At 42.8% G+C, this 18,960-nt stretch overlaps 1 protein-coding gene across 1 annotated transcript in view; it reads right to left on the bottom strand.

Moving 5' to 3' along the window:
• The window catches only part of PLXNA4 (plexin A4), a 588,990-nt gene that overhangs the window by 74,652 nt on the left and 495,378 nt on the right, over positions 1-18,960 (bottom strand). Inside the window, exons 13-19 of the mRNA XM_044679013.1 lie at positions 18,113-18,230; positions 10,816-10,952; positions 8,254-8,421; positions 3,746-3,839; positions 3,334-3,573; positions 2,570-2,716; positions 1,277-1,511 (exon numbers count right to left, since the gene is read on the bottom strand). Of these exons, the coding sequence (XP_044534948.1) occupies positions 1,277-1,511; positions 2,570-2,716; positions 3,334-3,573; positions 3,746-3,839; positions 8,254-8,421; positions 10,816-10,952; positions 18,113-18,230 (1,139 nt within the window). The remainder of the gene's footprint in view (positions 1-1,276; positions 1,512-2,569; positions 2,717-3,333; positions 3,574-3,745; positions 3,840-8,253; positions 8,422-10,815; positions 10,953-18,112; positions 18,231-18,960) is intronic.

Here is an 18,960-nt window from a genome sequence, read left to right as displayed (position 1 = left end):
TCAATTATATATATATATATATATATATATATATATATATATATATATATATATCAGATGCACTTTTATACTGCTACTGAAAGTCTTTCTTTGATTTTGCTGCCTCCTGGCCTCAGACCTGAGTCAGTGGTGGAAAGATCACTGGTCTAGGAATCAGGAGATTTAGGTAACAATCTTGGATCCTGCCAATACCAATCCTGCCAATCACCTTGGATAAGTAACTTAATCTCTCTAGCCTTGATTTTTTTATTTGTAAAATGGGAAGATTAGATTAAGTTAGATTTAATGAAATTCATCATGTATTAAACCCATGAAAACTTCATATAAGATATTGAACTAGATAACAAACAAAGACAAAGCAAAACAATTTTCTGTTTTGGAATTTATACTAAGTATCAATTCTAAGCAAATAAGATACTATGTATTAATTCTAAGTCAGTAAGAAAGAAGTATCAATTCTAAGTAAGATATTAAGTATCAGTTCTAAATGAGTGAGATGCTATGTATCAATTCTAAGATACTAAGTATCAGTTCTAAGTGATTCTGATGATCAATTCAAAGTAAGATATTAATTAGCAGTTCTAAGTAAGATACCAAGTATTAGTTTTAAGTGAGTAAAATCCTAAGTATCAATTCTAAGTAAGATAGTACCAGTTCTAAGTAAGATACTAAGTATCAGTTCAAGCGAGATACTAAGTAACAGTTCTAAATGAGTAAGATACAATGTATCAGTTCTGAGCAAGATACTAAGCATCAATTCTAAGTAAGATATTAAGTATCAGTTCTAAGTGAGAACTAAGTAGCAGTTCTAAATGAGCAAAATACTATGTATCAGTTCTAAATAAATTAGATACTATATCAGTTCTGAGCAAGATACTTAGTAGCAATTCTAAGTATGATACTAAGTATTAGTTCAAGTGAGATACTAAGTAGCAGTTCTAAATGAGTAAGATACTATGTATCAGTTCTAAGTAAGATACTAAGTATCGATTCTGAGTAAGATACTGAGTATCAATTCTAAAAGAGAAGAGCTTCAAGGCCAAGCTATTGGGGTTATATAACTCACCCAGAGTCATACAACTAGAAGTATCTGAGGCCAGAGTTGTACCCAGGTCTTCTTGAGGGGAGGTGTGGTACTCTATCCACTGGGCTACCTAGCCACCCTGATCCTTAGCTCTTAATTACAGAGCCAGCACATAGTGGGCACTCATTCCATGCTTACTGACTATGAGATTATACTGTCTACGTGGAACCCAAGTCCCTTCCCAATAGGCACCTTCTTTGCACTCTAATGCCACACGGGATTCTAGGTTGTCCATTTGCATCTGAAGCCTCTTCAGAGTGAGGTCACTCTCACGGGACTTGCGCTTGTAGGCAATAAGCACGGCCACAATGAAGATGATGAGGAGCCCACCAGCCACAGCAATACTGACGATGGCAGGCAAGCTGAGAGGGCTATCTGGAGAGATGTACACCATTCCGGGGGAGTACTCCATTCCCCCTACTCGGGCCTGTGGGATACAGAGGGCAGAAGCAGTGGTGAGTCATAGGATTTGATGGGCCCCCGGAGGGAGATGGACATAAAAAAGAGGCCCAATTTAAAGTCTATCCTGATTTGGAAATGGATGTATTGCCTACTGCTGAGCAGGTGGGCTTATGTGAAACAAATGACATCAGCAAATGACATGCCATTTGTACTACAAAAGTATACCACCTAGCCATAATAGATGAGGGTGAGAGAGAGTAGCTGATTTACTCAAGCCCATTCCTATTCCCAACCCCCACAAATAAAACCAAATACACAAAAAATATAGAAGTGCATCTACTCCTCAGAGGGAAGGAAGTTGATAGTGTCAGTCTTCATATGGAAAAAACTATATATAATCATGGCTCTTGGGACAAGTAGGAAACTGAATTAGTCCTTAGAACTCTTTGTTTCTACTCCAGTTTCAGAGATGGGGAAACTGAGCATCCAGTACCCTCAGGCTACAACTCTTCTTCCCTTTTTTGAAATACTGTGGCAGTCTAATCTGCACCATAGTTTCCAACATTTATTTCTGCCTTGAGTTCCATTCTTGGTTCCAGTATTGACATGTTTCTCTCATTCAACTTTAGGTTCTTTGAGGGTAGGGATCAATGGCTTCCATTTTCTGGGTATTTGCCCATTACTTAGCACAGCATTTGGTGCATTGTAGGTGCTTAAAATAAATGTCTATTGACAGGAAGTGATGATAGGTTTCCCATCCCTTGCTCTAATTGCCAGCCAATATTTCGTCAGTTGGCAGAGGAAGCTGTTCAGACAGAAACTTCCCTGGGGAATGTATACCCTAAGCACAGTGTGTGAAAGTTTGGAGGGGTCAAAAGGAGAGGACCTGAGAGGAGGAGGGGACAGTGAGATGAAGGGACAGTCTCTGAATAGCACAGATGGTAGAAAACTTTTTGAGTGGCAGATTTGGCCCCATATCCCTAAGATTGTCAATACCAAGGCAGAAAACTCTTAAGTCTCCTTCCTGCCCTTTGTCCCTCCTACCCCATTGCTCAATCCTGGGCCTAGCCATGTCAAGCTCACCATCACTTTATGCCGTCCAATAAGGTTGGGAGATTCACAGAGCAGCTGGACGTCTGACACTGTCACGGTACATGGCTTCTCTCCAACCAACACTGTGTAGTTCAGTTTCATGTTACCCCCAGCCACCGGTGGTATCAAATTCTTGCCCTGGAAGGAAAGAAAAGCCCCATTACCCAGCCTGAAGCTACTACCATAGTTATGTAGGTCTGAAACTGAGGCCCAGACAGAAAAGTTCATTGACTTGTGTAGGGTCACAGAGCTGAGGCAGAATTTGAACTCATCTTCTCAACTCCAAACCTAGCACTCTATCTACCCGCTGAACTTCCTAAGAGAGTATGGAAACTAGTAACAGTTTGCATGGTTAGGAGAGGGCATCCCAACAATCCCTGGAAGCTCCCAGAGAAATTACCTATAGGAAAAGAAGAAGCAGGATGAGACTTTGGCTTCTCATTTCCTAAACCCTAAAGGGGAGGCCCCATATTTGGTATTAGCCAGCCAAACTAGAATAAGCTGTCTAGATCCATTCCTCTGATGGTCTCTGCTCTCCAATATATGGACCAAGGTATTTACTTTCCGGGGATCAGTTTCCTCATCTGTAAAAGGAGGGGATTGGACTGGATATTATCTCTGAGGCTTATTATATGTATTCTGCTGATGGAAGAAAAGCCAAGGCATGGGAGTGGGCAGAGGTTACTGCCTTCCTAACTTTGGCTCAGAAAGCATTTCCTGTCTCTTTAGTCTCATGCCTGTCCCTTATCCTTTACCTTCAGAATGATGGGTGTTCCAGGCTTAAGCTCCAAGATGCCTGAGGGGCCAAAGGCCTCAAACACGGGATTAGGATAGTAGGTGAAGTTGGTCTTGTTAAGGATCAGCAGGGACTGGACATTGTCTAGGATGAATCCAAACTCCTCAGGCCTCTCAGTCAGGTCCGATTGGTGGTCGGGATCCACAGCTAGGGCTGGAGCCTGGCAAGTCATCTCAGTAGAATTCTGAACCTCACAGACCTGTGTGGGTCAGAGAATCCTTGACTGATTATACCAGCATCTCAATATACAAACATAGAATATACACAGAATGTCCAAGAACATTCTAGGTTAGGCGGATGACCGCACATATAGAAACAGCATAGCTTTATGACTCCCATCCCCACCCAAACTGCCCCGTCCCCCAACGCACATTGATGTGTTCCTTGCCGCCATGCTTGGCTCGGATCTGTGGGTTCTGGATGAGGTCCAGGTGCGTCCCCCAAACAACAATGGGGGTGTTTCCACTGAAAGGAAAGAGAATGAGGCATGTGAGTCATTGGGTTCGGAGAAGAGGCTGATGACTGATAATACTTATGTTGAAAAATAACAGGACGACGATCATCAAACTGAATAATGATGATGACGACCATAAGTAAATTGAATAATAATTATGATGATCAGACTCAGCAAAAATGATGATGATGACAATGATAACCAGATGAGTAATAAAGATGGTGACAATGGCACTGATTACTATCTGAGCAACCTTGGCCACTTAACCTCCCTGTGCACTGATAATTTGTGAGGTCCTTCACAACAGTTACAATCCTATGACTGTGCTCCACCATCTTGACAATTATTCTTTCTTCCCAACCTCTCTCCAGGGCAGAGATGTGTTCTAAGACAAGTAACAGAGCTTGGACTTGATCTAAGGGAAGACTTAGTCTGGACTGTCTTCAAATTTACATTCTGGAAACTAGGGCTGGTCTCATGGACAACTCTCCAGTCCACTGGATGAATCTCCATTTTAAGATAAAGGACAAATCTTAGAACGAGAAGAGAAGGCAATCCCCTTCTCATCTGAGAGCTTAGGACTAACTCTACCCTTTACCACTCCCATCTAAACTACCAAGGAATACTCAGAATATATCAGAAAGCAGAGTTCTTGAGGGTTCCCCAAGTACCAGACTCTAGCCTGCCCATGGTCCAAGAGGTCTCAATATTACCAGTTGCAGAGTCAAGAAAATGGTGAGTTTCTGAGGAGCAGAAAGGCCATCCTTCTTTCTGCCTGGGTAGTTTTCTTTTATTTATTTGGTAATTTTAAAAAATTCTTGCCTTCTGCTTTAGAACCACTACTGTGTATTGGCTCCAAGGCAGAAAAGTGATAAGGGCTAGGCAATAGGGGTCAAATGACTTGCCCAGGATCACACAGCTAGGAAGTATCTGAGGCCAGATTTGAACCTAGCACCTCCCATCTCTAGGACTGGCCCTCAATCCACTGAGCTACCCAGCTGCTCCCTATTTGGTGATTTTAAGATAGATTTTTTAAAATTAATACCGTTTCACTTAAACATTTTTTTTCAAAGGAACCTAGGACCATGTATTTCTCACCTAAGTAGACAGAGAAGATGAATAGAAGTTCCATTGACTTGTAGTTTCCTCACCATTGAATTGGTGAGAATAGCCTTGCCCAAAGGCATTAAAATATTTCAGAGGAGTACCCAGATACTGAGATTAGCATTTCCCAAACATTTTTCCCCCTTTACCTAACAAGACCTTTCTGGGCTTCATGAAAGAGTGGGAAATCACCTTCTTCTCTTTGGAGTGGTGAGGATTTAGAGTCAGAGAACCTGAGTTCAAATCCCAGCTCTCCTACTTCATACCTTTGTGACACTAGGCAAGTCACCTAATGTCTCAGGGCCTCAGTTTCCTCATAAAAAAGGAAAGGGAGGGCAAGTTTGGGTATCTCTAAGGTCCCAGAGCTAGGATTTTGTATTCTCGTTTCTTCTTCTGCACCCCATTTAGCCATCTATTTGTCTATGTCCCATTCTCCTAAATATATTTTATTTATACACACACACATGCCAGCCATCTCCCTTGAAATGCTTCTAGACAAGGGGTTCCTACCCTTTTGTGTATCTTGGACACCTTTGTCAGTCTGTCTAGAGACCCCAACTGGACAAAGTCTTTAGACGCATAAATAAAACACATGAAATTACCAAGGAAGCCAACTATATTCAAAGACAGTTCTCAAAATATATAGGGAAAAACTGCCAAGCTCATGGATCCTAGGTTATGGGCCCTGGCTCGAGACCCTTCACCCCACTCACCGTCTTTCCTCTGGCAAATGAAGCCCCAGTAAAACCTTAAGGTATCTTGTTGCCCGTGATGTGGCTGTTGTTTCTTCCTCCTTTTCTGCCACCTCCATCATTGCCATGATCATCGCTAGCACCACCTACCACCATGATCAATACTTAGCAGCTATCTCCCTAACTCAAGCTATTTCCCTCTAATACCAACGACATGCATAATGCAAGCCTTATCCCTCTCAGATTTTGTTTCCTTAAGCAAAAAAAAAAAATAGTTTGCCTTCACTGGTGAATTTAGAACTTGTCAGAAACCTTTCTCTTGATGATCACATTACTCAAGGTTGGCTGCATAAAACCAGAAGGCACAGTGCTATTATTTATATGACTAATATGCAGGGGAAAGCTGTGAATTAAACCAAGAAGTGATTTCAGCAGAGAACTTTTTTACTTAGAGCACAGAGGCAGGGGCTGGGGGATAGGAGTGGAGCGGGGAATGATGGCACAAAGCAAACATCCTGGATGCCCCAGGGTTCTGGGTTCAAAGCCCCTCTGGCCACCAATATGTGATGAGATCTGTTGTTCCTTCCCCTTTTGAATGAAAGTGATTACGAAACCTTTCTGGGCTATGAGGCTTAGCAGAATAGCTACAAACCTGCTAAGAAGAAATAAATTTTAATATGTACAGGGAAAGGCCCTATTTTAATTAGATTTAAAATATTCCTTACCCCAAATGGCCCTTAGTATCTCATAACTTTGTTAGCCAACCCAGCAGCTCAAAAAACCTACCTTGATGCCATGCTGGCATGACACTGCAGGCAAGACTAATTCTCTTATTGTTGGGATGGGAGGAAGTGTCCGGGTGGGGATGAGGAGTGAGTATAACAAGGCTTGATAGGAATTGCTTAGAATAGTGATGGTGAACATTTTAGAGACTGAATGCCCAAACTGCAACCCTCACACACGTGTGAGCTCCCCCCCAAGACAGAGGAAGGAAGAAGCACTCCCATTGGGCTGCTGGGCAGAGGGGCAGGTCATGTGAGGAATGTCCTCAGGTGTGTGTGGAGAGGGGGAAGGGAACAGTCCCCCCTACCCCCTGCATGCTCCAGCACATGTGCCATAGGCTGGCCAACACAGGCTCAGAGGCTGGGGCCAGGGTTAGGACCGGGGGCTTGAGTCCTTAATAAGGTGCCTTCCCCATCATCATCTATCCCAGCATCTCTCTTCATAATCCACACTTATTCGTATGTGTCTTGAAATGAAGATCTCCTCCAATGGCTGGATGAGGGATTGAATCATTTTGAACCAAAATTCTCTTCCAAGTTAGAAAGCAGAATCCCAGAATATTTGAGCCAGGAAAACTCATTTTCCTGAGAAGTTTGCAACAGTGGGAAGAACCGAAGGCTTGTAATGAGGAAGTCTGGATTTGAATTTGACTTCTGATATGGATAAACTCTGAGACCTTGGGCAAACTAAGTTCTCTTTCTGGGTCTCAGTTTCTACTGTAAAATGAAGAGGTCAGACTGGAGGAACCTTTAAGGTCCCTTCTGACTCTGACAGATTACAAATGCATAACTTTAGTTTCAAAGAGCCCAGAGAACTGGCCAAGATCACACAGCTTGAACCCAGGTCTCTTTACTCTCAAGTCAGCCTTCTTTTCTGCTGTGCTCCTTACTTGAGGAGTACTTAGAAGATGTTTCACACACCTGATCTCCTTCTCACAACATCCCTGAGAATAGAAAGAGGGCATTCTCTCCATTTATGGAAGGTCAAAACTCAAGTTTAGATTCAGGTCATGAAACCAGTGAGTAGTGGAGCTAGAAGGACCTTGGGCCGGCCCCAAATCTGAACTTTAGGTACAGTTTTCAAATTTTGGTTATTGTCAGTCTTCAAACACAAGGGGACTCAAGAGAGCCCTTGTCCAAAATGAGGCTTACAGTGAATCTTCACAGGGATAGCTTGATATCCTCCAAAGTGAGGAGGGAAGAAAGGAAGGAAAGAAAGAGGGGAGGAAAGGAAAAAAGGGAGGAGGGAGGAAAGAAAGAAGGAAACAAATATTTATTAAGTGCCTATTATGTGCTAGGCACTGTGCAATGTGTTTTAGAAATATTAACTCATTTTATACTCACAATAATCCTAGAAAATAGGTGCTTTTATTATTTCTATTTTACAGATTCAGAAACTGAGATAGTGAGAGACTAAGTGACTTGCCCAACTGGAGTCACATAGCTGGTAAGCGTGGGAGACTAAATTTGAATTCAGGTCTTCTTGATTCAAGAGTCTATGAGGAACAGAGAAAGCAAGAGAATGAAAAGTCTGGGTAATTTGGGGAGCAACCTGCAACAACTTCTAGAGCATCTACAAAAGCAGAATGGCAATTTAGAGACCTCCAAAGTTCCTGAGTTTTGAAGGCTGGAAATCAAAGAATAATAGCAAAAGATGCTTTTTCAGAGATCACAGGACCATAGAACTACAGCTTGCAGGGATCTTACAAAAGATCAAATCCAATGCCCTCATTTTAAAGAAACAGACCCAGAGATTTGTCCATGGTCAAAAGATAGTGTTAGAAGATCGATTTGAACCAAGACCTTCCAGACTCCAACTTCATCCACTATATCCAGGTGAGTCTTACCTGATAATGCTCCACTCAGGCTCGATTCTCTGGATGGTGGGGTCCTCCACATATTGGAAGTAGAGATCTGCATGGATTTTGGCCTTGTCCACTCGCACAAGCACCTTTGACTTCTCAATCACCTCCTCTGAGGAAGTAGTGTTGCAAATGATGTGGGAAGTAGAACGCCTTAGGAGAGAGGAAGAGCACAAGGTCATGGGATTAGGTGTTAGAAACTGGGGGAAGGGATGACTCATACCCCCATTGCACTCTGACTTCATTCCACTATACCAAGGGACTCCAGTGACTACTAGGAAATAGTTCCCTGAATGACAACTCACAGAACTTTTTTTTAACCCTTATCTTCCTTCTTAGAATTAATACAGTGTATGAGTTCTAAGAAGAGCAGTAACAATTAGACAATGTCTAGGTTTTTATAACTAGAAAGTTTGTGAGGCCAGATTTGAACCCAGTTCTTCCCATCTCTAGCCCTGTCACAGAACTTCTGAGGAAGAGCCTGACCTTCAAGTTAGCTCAGCTCACTAGAAACCCTGAAGAGCTCTCTCTGCCCACTTCTTTCATTCTCTCTCTCTTTCTCTCTCTCTGGCTGTTTCTTTTTCTCAGACTCTTTGTCTCTCTATGTTTTTTTTCTGTTTCACTGACTCTGACTCTCTCTGTCTCTCTGACTTTCTGTCTCTGTTTCTCCAACTGTCTCTCTATGTCTCTTCCTATCTCACTGACTTTCTCTGTCTCTCTGGTTTTCTTGGTCACTCTCTGACTCTCTGAATCTCTCTCTTTTTCTGTCTCTGTCTCTCTTCCTTCTCCTATCTCTCTCCCTCTCTCTGCTCCCCAACCCTGGACTCCACATGCTCTGTGAGGACATCCTTCCCACCCTCCTACCTTTTCTCAGTGCTCTCAGAGAGATCTGTGCTCTGGTAATCAGAATTCACATTCATTACTTGTCTTCTTCTGATATAACTGTCCCGATCACAAAATGGGTCATAGGGTTTCCACCACAGCCTCTTCTTGCCTCTATCTCCTAGTGCCATGGTGGTTGCCCCAGCACAGAGTCTGCCAGAGTTCATTACTAAAAAGCCAGAGGGGGTGCTGGGCCAGGATATTCCCCTCCCCCTCGCCACGGATGCCTGAGGACATTCTCACATCATCTTCCCCTTTAAAGGTTCAACATTGTAAGATTTAAAATAATATCAATAACTCCAAGTATTATAAGATTTATTAGTATTCACTTGAAGTAGAAGAAATAAAAAATAGAAGTACAAAGCTTAAGTATAACCACGTGAGTAAACTTTCCCCCAAGCCTCCACAGCCAGGTTCTGAGAAGAAGAGAGAGAGAGAGGTGGGATCACACCAAAATATGTCCTCTCTACGTTAGCACTTAGCATGAACACACAAATGGGATGCTGGGTAAGAGAGTCCTGGGGAGCAAATTCTATCCACACCATCACTGTCCTAGGTCCTCTTGACCTTATTTTCCTGGCACCACTGTGTGGAGAACAGGCAGGGGTGGGCTGCTGCTCTAGGAAGCTCTGTCCCTGGACAGCAAGAAAGTCAGTTGCTGCAAAGCTAGGGCTTGGGGGAGTCGGCTCCAAACTAATCTTAAGAATCAGCCTGTTTCTGGGAATAAACACTAGACTGGATCCAGCTGAATTTCCCAAGGAGGTGGGGGAAAGCAGAAAGGAGAAAGCTGGGGAAGGAAGAACACAGGTAATTTGTAGAAGGGAGCAAAGAGTCCTTTTTTCCACACCTTTCATGGATCCCTGAAGAAAGGGTGTTTACCTGCTCCCTGTAGCTCAGAGGGACGGATATTGTTTTTCTTTTCTTTTTAAGAAATCCTTTTCTTCCATCTTAGAATCAAAACTAAGTATTGTAGCAGAATGGTAAGGGCTAGGCAATGGGGGGTAAATGACATATCCAGGGTCACACAGAAAAGAAGTGTCTGAGGTCAGATTTTAACTCAGGACCTCCTATCTCCAGGCCTGGCTTTCAATATCTACTGAGCCAATCCTACCATTTTTCAATGATCTCATACTATGTATGCCCTTCACATCCCAGAATCCCAACCTCCAATGAAAATGCTTATTGAATTTGATTAGATTAGAATTGGAGTACTTGTTCAGTTGAGACTTTACTCTTCATGACCCTATTTGGGATTTTCTGGGCAGAGATACTCCAGTGGTTTGCTTTTGTCTTCTCCAGCTCATTTTACAGATGAAGAAACTGAGGTGAACAGGGTTAAGTGACTTGCCCAGGGCCACTCAACTAGTAAATGTCTGAGGCTGGATTTGAACTCAGGAAAAGTCTTCCTGACTCCAGGTCCAGTGTTCTATCATGCCACTTAGCTACCTATCATCTGGAGCAGGGGATGCCACTAATAAGTCCTAATGTCCTGGGTCATGCAATAAAAAAGGAACACTACCTAGAAATCATGACTGCCCATAGCTGTCCTCCCTTCTTCTGGGGACGCCATTCTATACTTCAACTTGACTTCCTATCAACATGGTAGTTTGATGTCTCTGCCTGAGGCTCCCACAAAGGCGAGTGCCATGGAGAAGGGACTGTTACCTGTAGAAGAGGCAGGGCTGACTTCCAAATGTCACTGCCACGTTGCTGCCGGCATTCAAGTTGGTGCCAGTGATGGTCACTTGGGTGCCCCCAGACACTGGCCCCCGGTTGGGCTTCAGGTCAGATAGGGTCAGTGTCTGAGTAGAGAAAAGTTCAGTGAAGAAGGTTATATAGAGAAGAGCACCAGGAGAGGCTCTGCTACTGGTTCTTAAGGATTAGGCTTCTTGTCTTCAAAGGAGGTATTAACTGGAGAGAATTCAGTCCAGCTATATTGTCCTACTACAGCTAGCCAATCTGCATTTTTCCAGATTTCTTCTAGAAGGCTCTGGAATGTTCTGGGGCTAGAATTTCTCAGTGGTTCCCACACTTTTTTGGCCTACCGCCCCCTTTCCAGAAAAAATATTACTTGGCCCCCTGGAAATTAATTAAAAAAAAATTTAATAGCAATTAATAGGAAAGATAAATGCACCTGTGGCCATCACCACTTCCCTGGATCACTGCAGCACCCACCAGGGGACGGTGGCACCCACTTTGGGAATCACTGGGCTAGATGGAACTGGTACAAATTCATTAGCAAACAGGAGCACCTGGTGGACCTAAATAACCACATGGTTCCTTTCTGGAATTTGGACTCTGCCCCAGGTCTCCTCCATCACAATGGTGAATGTCTTTGACAAGCATGTATTACCTTTTGATACTGATGGCTAGATCTGGTCAGAGAAAAAGGTTACTTTTTGTTTTCATTTGTTTTGCAAGGATGCTCGAATGGTTTTTGTGTATGGATGAGAGACATACTCAAAGAAAACTTGTACATTTTTTGAGCAAAAAATGGAAGAAATAAAGCTCAATTCTATTACTCTTTTAAAAAAAAAGGTTGGACTAAATCATGAGCTTTCAATGTTGGGGTCTATGAATTTAAAATTTTTATGAGTATTTTACTATAATTGGTTTTCCTTGTAACCCTGTGTATTTAAGTATTTAAAAACATCATTCTATAAAGAGATCCAGTCTTCATTAGACTGCAAAGGAGTCCGTGATGCCAACAAGATTAAGTATCTCTCAACTAAGTTATTTCTTTAAATTTTTTTTAATGAATTAATTTTTTTTAAACCTTTACCTTCAGTCTTAGAATCAATAGTGTGAACTTGTTCCAAGGCATAAGAGTGGTAAGGGCTAGGCAAGGGCTAGGTCAAGTGACTTGCCCAGGGTCACAACAGTAGGAAATGTAGACTGTTATTTCTGAGGTCCCTTCCAGGTCTAGCTCTTCTGATTTAGTACTAACTACTTGGGTTACTTTCTCTCTCTGGGACTCAGTTTATCTATCTGTAAAATGAAGAAAGTAGACTTCATTATTTCTAAAGTTTTTTCTAGCTCTAAATTCTATAATAACCTAGTAGGGAGCAGAGCCGAGAGTGAAAGGCTAGCCTGCCATGACACCTCAGTCCTCCAGCCCCTTCCCTTTGGTGTCTGCCACATGTTTCATTGGCATTATTCTCTAGAAACCTTGCCTAGAAAGGGGAAGCAATTTTCCTAGGGTCAAACGGAAAGGTAACCACCACTCCAAGTACAAGACTGCTGAAATCCCGACTGACATTTTGTTGATGAGGCCATAACCTCCTCAATGGCCTGGTCTAGAGTGTTGTCCATCTCCCCAGGCCAGTAAGACTGTGGGATGGGCCAGGGGCCAGGGGCCAGGGGCCAGGGGCAGGATTATTACCCAGGGCCCCACTGCCCTTCTGCAGGAATGGGGTGGGAGTGGGGGGGGGCAGAGAGAAAAATGTCTGTTTGTTGGAGGATTTGGAGTTGCAGTTTGTTCCTTCATTAGCATTTTAATGGAAAAACTTTCCACTCAGTCCCAAGTGAGAAGCCAGTATCTGCATTTAAATGAAGACTGCCCCACCCCCCCTTTAAGAATTATGGCCCCAAAGCTTGGAACTCCTCAGCTCCACTCAGCAGGAAGGTACCTGACTGACACAATGGCTTTGCCTAGAGCTGGGAATCAATAACACCATTAGAGGAGAAAAGAAACCCAGATGACAGATGCACACCAATGTGGTGGCCTCCACCTGCTCTATCAGAAAACACACACATGACAATGCTTGCTCTTGCATGTGTCCTTGGAAAGGCTTTGCCCATCCTTCCCAGTGCATGTATGCTCCAGTTCACACAGCAAAGCCACTAGCTGCCTGGACCCTCCTGCCAGCTACTGGTGAGGTATTGGCTGGTACCACCCAAGCCTGTATTTTCTCTTCCACATTCCCCACCTTGCCTTCTCTCCATGTACCTTCCCCAACTCCTGCGCCTTCTCAGAACCCATCTTTGGTAGCTGGGTCTCAAGCAGGGGTGTCCTCTACTCATCTTCCCTCATTCATTCATTCATTCATTCATTCATTCATTCATTCATTCAAAGAGCCCTAGAGGGGGAATCAGAAGACCTGGGATTGAATCCTGGTTTGGCATGATTTATTTAAAAACTCTGACCTTGATTTCCTCATTTATAGAATGAAGGAATTGGACTAGATGGCCTTTAAGACTCCCTGATTTCTTCCAGATCTATCAGTTTAGGATTCTCTTATTCTAAGTGCCATATCTTTATATGTTGCCTTGTTTCCCTCTACGAAGGGAAGGAGGGCTGACTTCATCCCCTTATTGACCTTTTCCAGGGAGGGAGAAGATAGGAAATTACTGGAAGCTTATTGGGTGTTTGGTGGGGAGATGTTGTCAGTATCCAGGGGGCTTCAAAGCACTCCCCTTTTAAATGTTCCCATTTGGTTAAAGGGAGTTTCAGCATGCGAAGAAGCTTTTGCCTATTGGTTGCCTTTATGTGAGGGTTTGGAGAAGTAAATAATCTAGGTTGCCTTTGCCTTTCACCATGGTGGTATAATCAGGCTCTGGATTGAAGGAGCTATTCAGAAGGGGGAGGATGTGATGGAGAAACATTTTAAAGTTGCGAGAAAGTATTAATTATTCAAGCTATACTTCATAAATATTTCACTGTGGGTTTGTATGGAAAATCAGATTCGGGATTATTTACTCTCTTTTCACTCTGCTCCTTGGCTAGAGTAAGAGAGACAAGGAAGAAACAATGATGACTAGCTCCAGGGAGACTGCTCTAGGAAAGAGCCCACTATTTGAACCCCTTTCTTCCTTCCCCCCTCCACTAGCTTGCATTTAGGGGGTAGGACCAAAGCCATGGGTTGGGGAGGTATGGACCCCTGCACAACTGCAGAGAGGCTCCTGAGAGTCTTCTCGGCTCCCCATATCATGGAGTGACTTCAGAAATGTGCAAATCTGTAGCTTAAATAGGGAATTTAACCTTTGGTTCCTGGATAAATGTAGTGTGTGGCTATGGGGGTTAGGGAGAGGGAAAAGGGGAGATGTATAACTCTGTCATGCTGGAAAGGAGGGCAGAGTAATTCAGACTCCCTCCTCCATTTCCTGAAAGGCTAAGGATCTACTGATTCTCCCTGCCCCTCTGCTCTCCATGTAGGCACTAAGTGGAAAGATCCTCAAATGTCACTTGGGACAATTAGAACAGTTACATGGCATCCTTGTTCTAGAACTGAAAAGGATCTCCAAAGCTGTCTAATTCAACCTCTTCATCTGACAGATGGAACCTGAGTTCTAAGAAGGTTGAGTGACTTGCTCCAGGTCACATGAGTATTAAACAGAAGGAATGACATTTGAACCCAAGTCCTTAGATTTTGGAACTAGTTCTCTTCAGTACCTCTCCTAACCTTCTGTAAAGCTATCCTAGCTATGCATACCCTATAAGAGCTTTGGCCAACCTTTTCAAGTGCCAAATTCAAGTGTCCAGAGGGCAAATTCAAACTGTCTGTGAGCCCTAGGATTACCAGAGAGAGCTGGGAGGAAGTGCTTGCTTTGGGCCTGCTGGAAAGAGGGACAGGGCATGCAAAAAAAATGTCCTCAGACACTGGGAAGATGGGGAAAAGAGCAGCTTCTGTAGTGCTGGCTCTGCGCCTGTGCCATGTCTTCCCCAACACTGCTCTATATGACTATTATTTAAAGATATGGCTGACGTAGGAAGAAGGGTATGGAATCACTTTTTGGTAACTGGGTGCTCAATACAAATCTCTTCCTTAGAATGGAGGCTGAGTGCCTCCAACCCTTAGAGGAGCCCTCATGGTGACTTAGAATCCTCTATCCCAAAAGAGACTGATGGGCTAGTAGATGAAGACAGTGGAATGGGAAGAGAATTAGAAGGAAGGGAATCAGAAGGTCTAGATCAAATTCCCAGCTCTTCTATTTACTACTGTGACTTGGGACAAGTTCTTTGTTTCCCTGGACTAGTCTATGTCTAGAACTAGATAGATATATTTCTATTTGAGTCTGTCTAGAACTAGAAGGGAATCCTTTATTTGACATAGGAATAACAGGAAGCCCATAGCAGTTAAGAGATTTCCCAAGGTTATGTAGGGAGAAAGTAGAAGAGTTTAGATATGAACCTTGGCCCTATGACCATGCATTCATTGTTCTGTCTACTGCACCCCTCTGCCTCTCTCTAAAATGACAGCTAATGTTTCTTTCTGCCTTAAAGTTCTAAGATTCTACATAAAAATGCTAATAATAACGTAAGGGGGAAAAGTCTGTGCTGAGGATTAGGATGAATGGCACAGACAGCAAATCGTATGAGTTCAATAAAGGAAATCAGTATGGTCAGAAAAGAATTGGTGGAGGAAAGAAGATTTAAGCAAAGGCTTATGGTCTTTGTATGCAGTATCTATTTGTCATCATTCAGACATTTTACAGCCATGTCCAACTCTTCATGACCCTACTTGGGATTTTCTTGGCAAAGATACTAGAATGGTTTGCCATTTCCTTCTCCAGCTCATTTTATACATAAGGAAACTGAGGTGAACAGGGTTAAGTGACTTGTCCAGGTTCACACAGCCAATAAATATTTGAGGTTAGCTTTGAACCCAGGAAGAGGAGTCTTTCTGACTCCAGGACCAGCCCACTCTCCACATGCCACCTAGCTGCCCTAGCAGTATGTACTGGCCATGATCAGATATAGTAGGAAATGAGACTGAATAGGACAAGTAGAGTCAAAGTATGCAATCCATAAATGTCAAGTTGAAGAACTGGAACTTGAGTCTAGGGACCACTGAAGATGTTTGGAGCACATAGTGTGACATAATGCATGACAGATCAGAGGATGGATACATTGGAGGAAGGGAAAACAGCCCAAGAATAAGATAATGAAGACTGGAATGGATCACAGAAATATCGAGTTATAGAAAGGTAGAGCTTTAAGCTACTTTAGTATGATATGGGGAAAGAGTTTTGATCTTGTCTATCTGTTTAACTTGAAAATAATCTCAAATCCTTTTGAGATAGATAGATAGATAGGGGGAGAGAGAGAGAGAGAAAGAGAGAGAGAGAGAGAGAGAGAGAGAGAGAGAGAGAGAGAGAGAGAATGAATTCTTTGCATGCTTGTATTGTGGGGTCATTCCTAGGTAGTTAATCTGCAATTTATTTAGTCTTATTGATATCCAGTTTTGGGTGGGAGAATGAATTGATTGAAAAAGGAAAAACATAAAGAGGGAAAAGACAAGGAAGATGGAAGGAAGGAGGAAACCAGAGTGGAAGCAACTCTCTGGCATAACGTATTTCAGGGCATTTGATGCCCAAGTGTAAAATCCATCACATTCATCTTCAGCCATCAACAACAACACAAAATCACAAGGAAATTATGCCATCACAGCTGTCATCAACCTGAGAAATTAACTAGTTGATAAATATATATCTATATCTACATATATATATATATATATATATTTAATGTGTCTTTCTCATGAGCAGGAAACACTGCAGGAAATGTGCTTGTATCTCTGCCATCCCAATAATCATAAGGCTGAACAGCAAAGAAAGGCCCCTGGCAGCAAAAACACTCTACCCTCTGTTTTACAAGGAGTCTGGTAGATTCTCCTGGCTGGAAGAACCTGAGCAGGGATTCTCTTGCTATGGGGTGGTGATAGTGGTGTGTGTGTGCTTTGGGGTAGGGCAGGAGTAGAAGGAGTTGGAGGAAAGGATAAAGCAAAAAGATGTGGGCAAGATGGATCAGTGAGGAAATGTGAGAGTGGAGGGGCAGGGACTGGGAAGTGGTACTGAGGCCAAGGGATATGGGAGAGATGATGTGAGAGTGTGACATAATGGGTTGGAACACAAAGGCAGTGGTATGTTGTTTTGATGGGATGGGAGAATTAGTGGCGGGGTGGCAGCCAGAACAACTCTGGGCATGATGGGTCCCAGAAGATTTGGGTTCATATCCTAGCTCCAAAACTCACCTGCTATGTCATCATGGGCAAATTAGTTAAGCTCTCTGAGTCAGGCTTTATCACCTAAGACAACATGGTATCAGAGAAAAGGGCTGATTTTAGAGTCAGATCTGAGGTTTAAGTCCTGACCCCAACACTAAATGAATCTGATGTCATTTAAATTCTCTGCCTCACAGTTCCCTGCCTCAGTTTCCTCACCTATGAAATAGGAATCATAGTAACACTTGTACTGTCCATCTTCCAGTGGTGAGGAAAGCATTTGTAGACTTTCACAGGATCATATGATAATATGATCAGGGATTTTAGGGCCATCTAGTTGGGGCTCAGAGAGGTCAGATGATTTTGCCAAGGTTATATAGCTGATAAGAAACAGAGTGGAGATTCATCTCCAAGTCTCCTGAATCCAAGGACAGTGTTTTCCATTTTTTCTTTTTCAATTTTATAAATTTTTTTATTCATACCATGAATTGAACAGACATCAATAAACACAAATATTGTCATACAAAAAAAAAGAAGAAGAAAAGAGGAGTTACATAAAAAGCCCATGAGATTCTATTGTGTACAGGTTGGATTTTTTTTTAAAGGTATACATTGCATTGAATACAATAGAGCCAACACAGCTCTGCTTGTCTGTGACCCCTTCTGAACTTCCTTCTGCTCTTTTCTGTGTATTTTTAAATGTTTCATCAATGCTCTTTTCTTCCTTTTCTTTCCTTTTTTGCATCCCTATCACCATTATTCCCAACAATGCCCCATCCTTTATAATAGAAAAGTATAGTTAAGCAAGGCTTAGTATTTTTTCACTATATTATTTGGCCTCTCTAAAACACTCTATACATAGGAGCTATTATTATTATTCTAATTGGAAAGGACAGACTCCTGCAAGAGCCACGTGAGGCTGGCATGGAGGTTCTGGCAGGATCTCCAACATCACGGACAGCCTCTCTGTCTCTGGACGTGAGGACTGGTAGGCAACTACTCTGGTTGTTGGGACTCACCATGAAATAGTAGAGCTTGGAAGAGCGGGCCATGAATTCGGGCTTGCACTCGGCCACACAGATCTCCACAAAACCGGCATGCTGGCTGGGCTTGGCTTCCCCCATCTCACACACAATCCTGCAGGCAAAAGAAGAGAAACCTGAGTTGGATAATAGAGTTAAAATAGAGTTAATACCCTCCCAGTGCCTGGCCTGGCCTGGCCTGGCCTGCTTCAGAGGAAAAATGGGACATTGCTTGGATCCTCTTGGCAAAAATTTTCATTCATGGTAAGAGAAAAGATCTTGAATTTGGAGTTAGAGGACTCAGATTCAAATCCAGACTCTGCTACTGAATAAACATTTGACTTTGGGCCTCAATTATCCCATTTATAAAATGACGGGCCTGGACTAGAAGACTTCTGAGGCACTAAGGTGCTGACTCTTGACAGATCTTTTGGGAGTTGCTAGGACTGCTTTCTGCTGGAGGAAATGATATGCGTTATCCAGACAGCTTAATGGGATTGAGAAAAAAGTGCCTGGTTTTGAGTGAAAAGACATCTGTTTGAATAGCAACCCTGTGACCTTTGGAAAGTCATTTATTGTCTCTGGCCACCTCAGTTTCTTCATCTGTAAAATGGGGATAATAATAGCACCTACTTGCCAGGGTTGTTATTAGGATCAAGTGAGAGTTGTACAGCCCTTGGCCCAGTGTCTGGTACATAGTAAGTCCTATAGAAACATCAGCTCTGATGATAATGATTATTTTTAAAATGTAAGAGTTGGATCGTAGATTGTTTTGATGATCCCTTGCAGGTCTAAGTTTATGATCCTATGAATGAAGGGTTCCTTATGGAGCAATTGGGAAGATT

The sequence above is a fragment of the Gracilinanus agilis genome, chromosome 5 (assembly GCF_016433145.1).
Source record: "Gracilinanus agilis isolate LMUSP501 chromosome 5, AgileGrace, whole genome shotgun sequence".
Taxonomy (NCBI): Eukaryota; Metazoa; Chordata; class Mammalia; order Didelphimorphia; family Didelphidae; genus Gracilinanus; species Gracilinanus agilis.
Note: the sequence above shows the minus strand (reverse complement) of the source record. Positions and strands in the feature narration are given on the sequence as shown.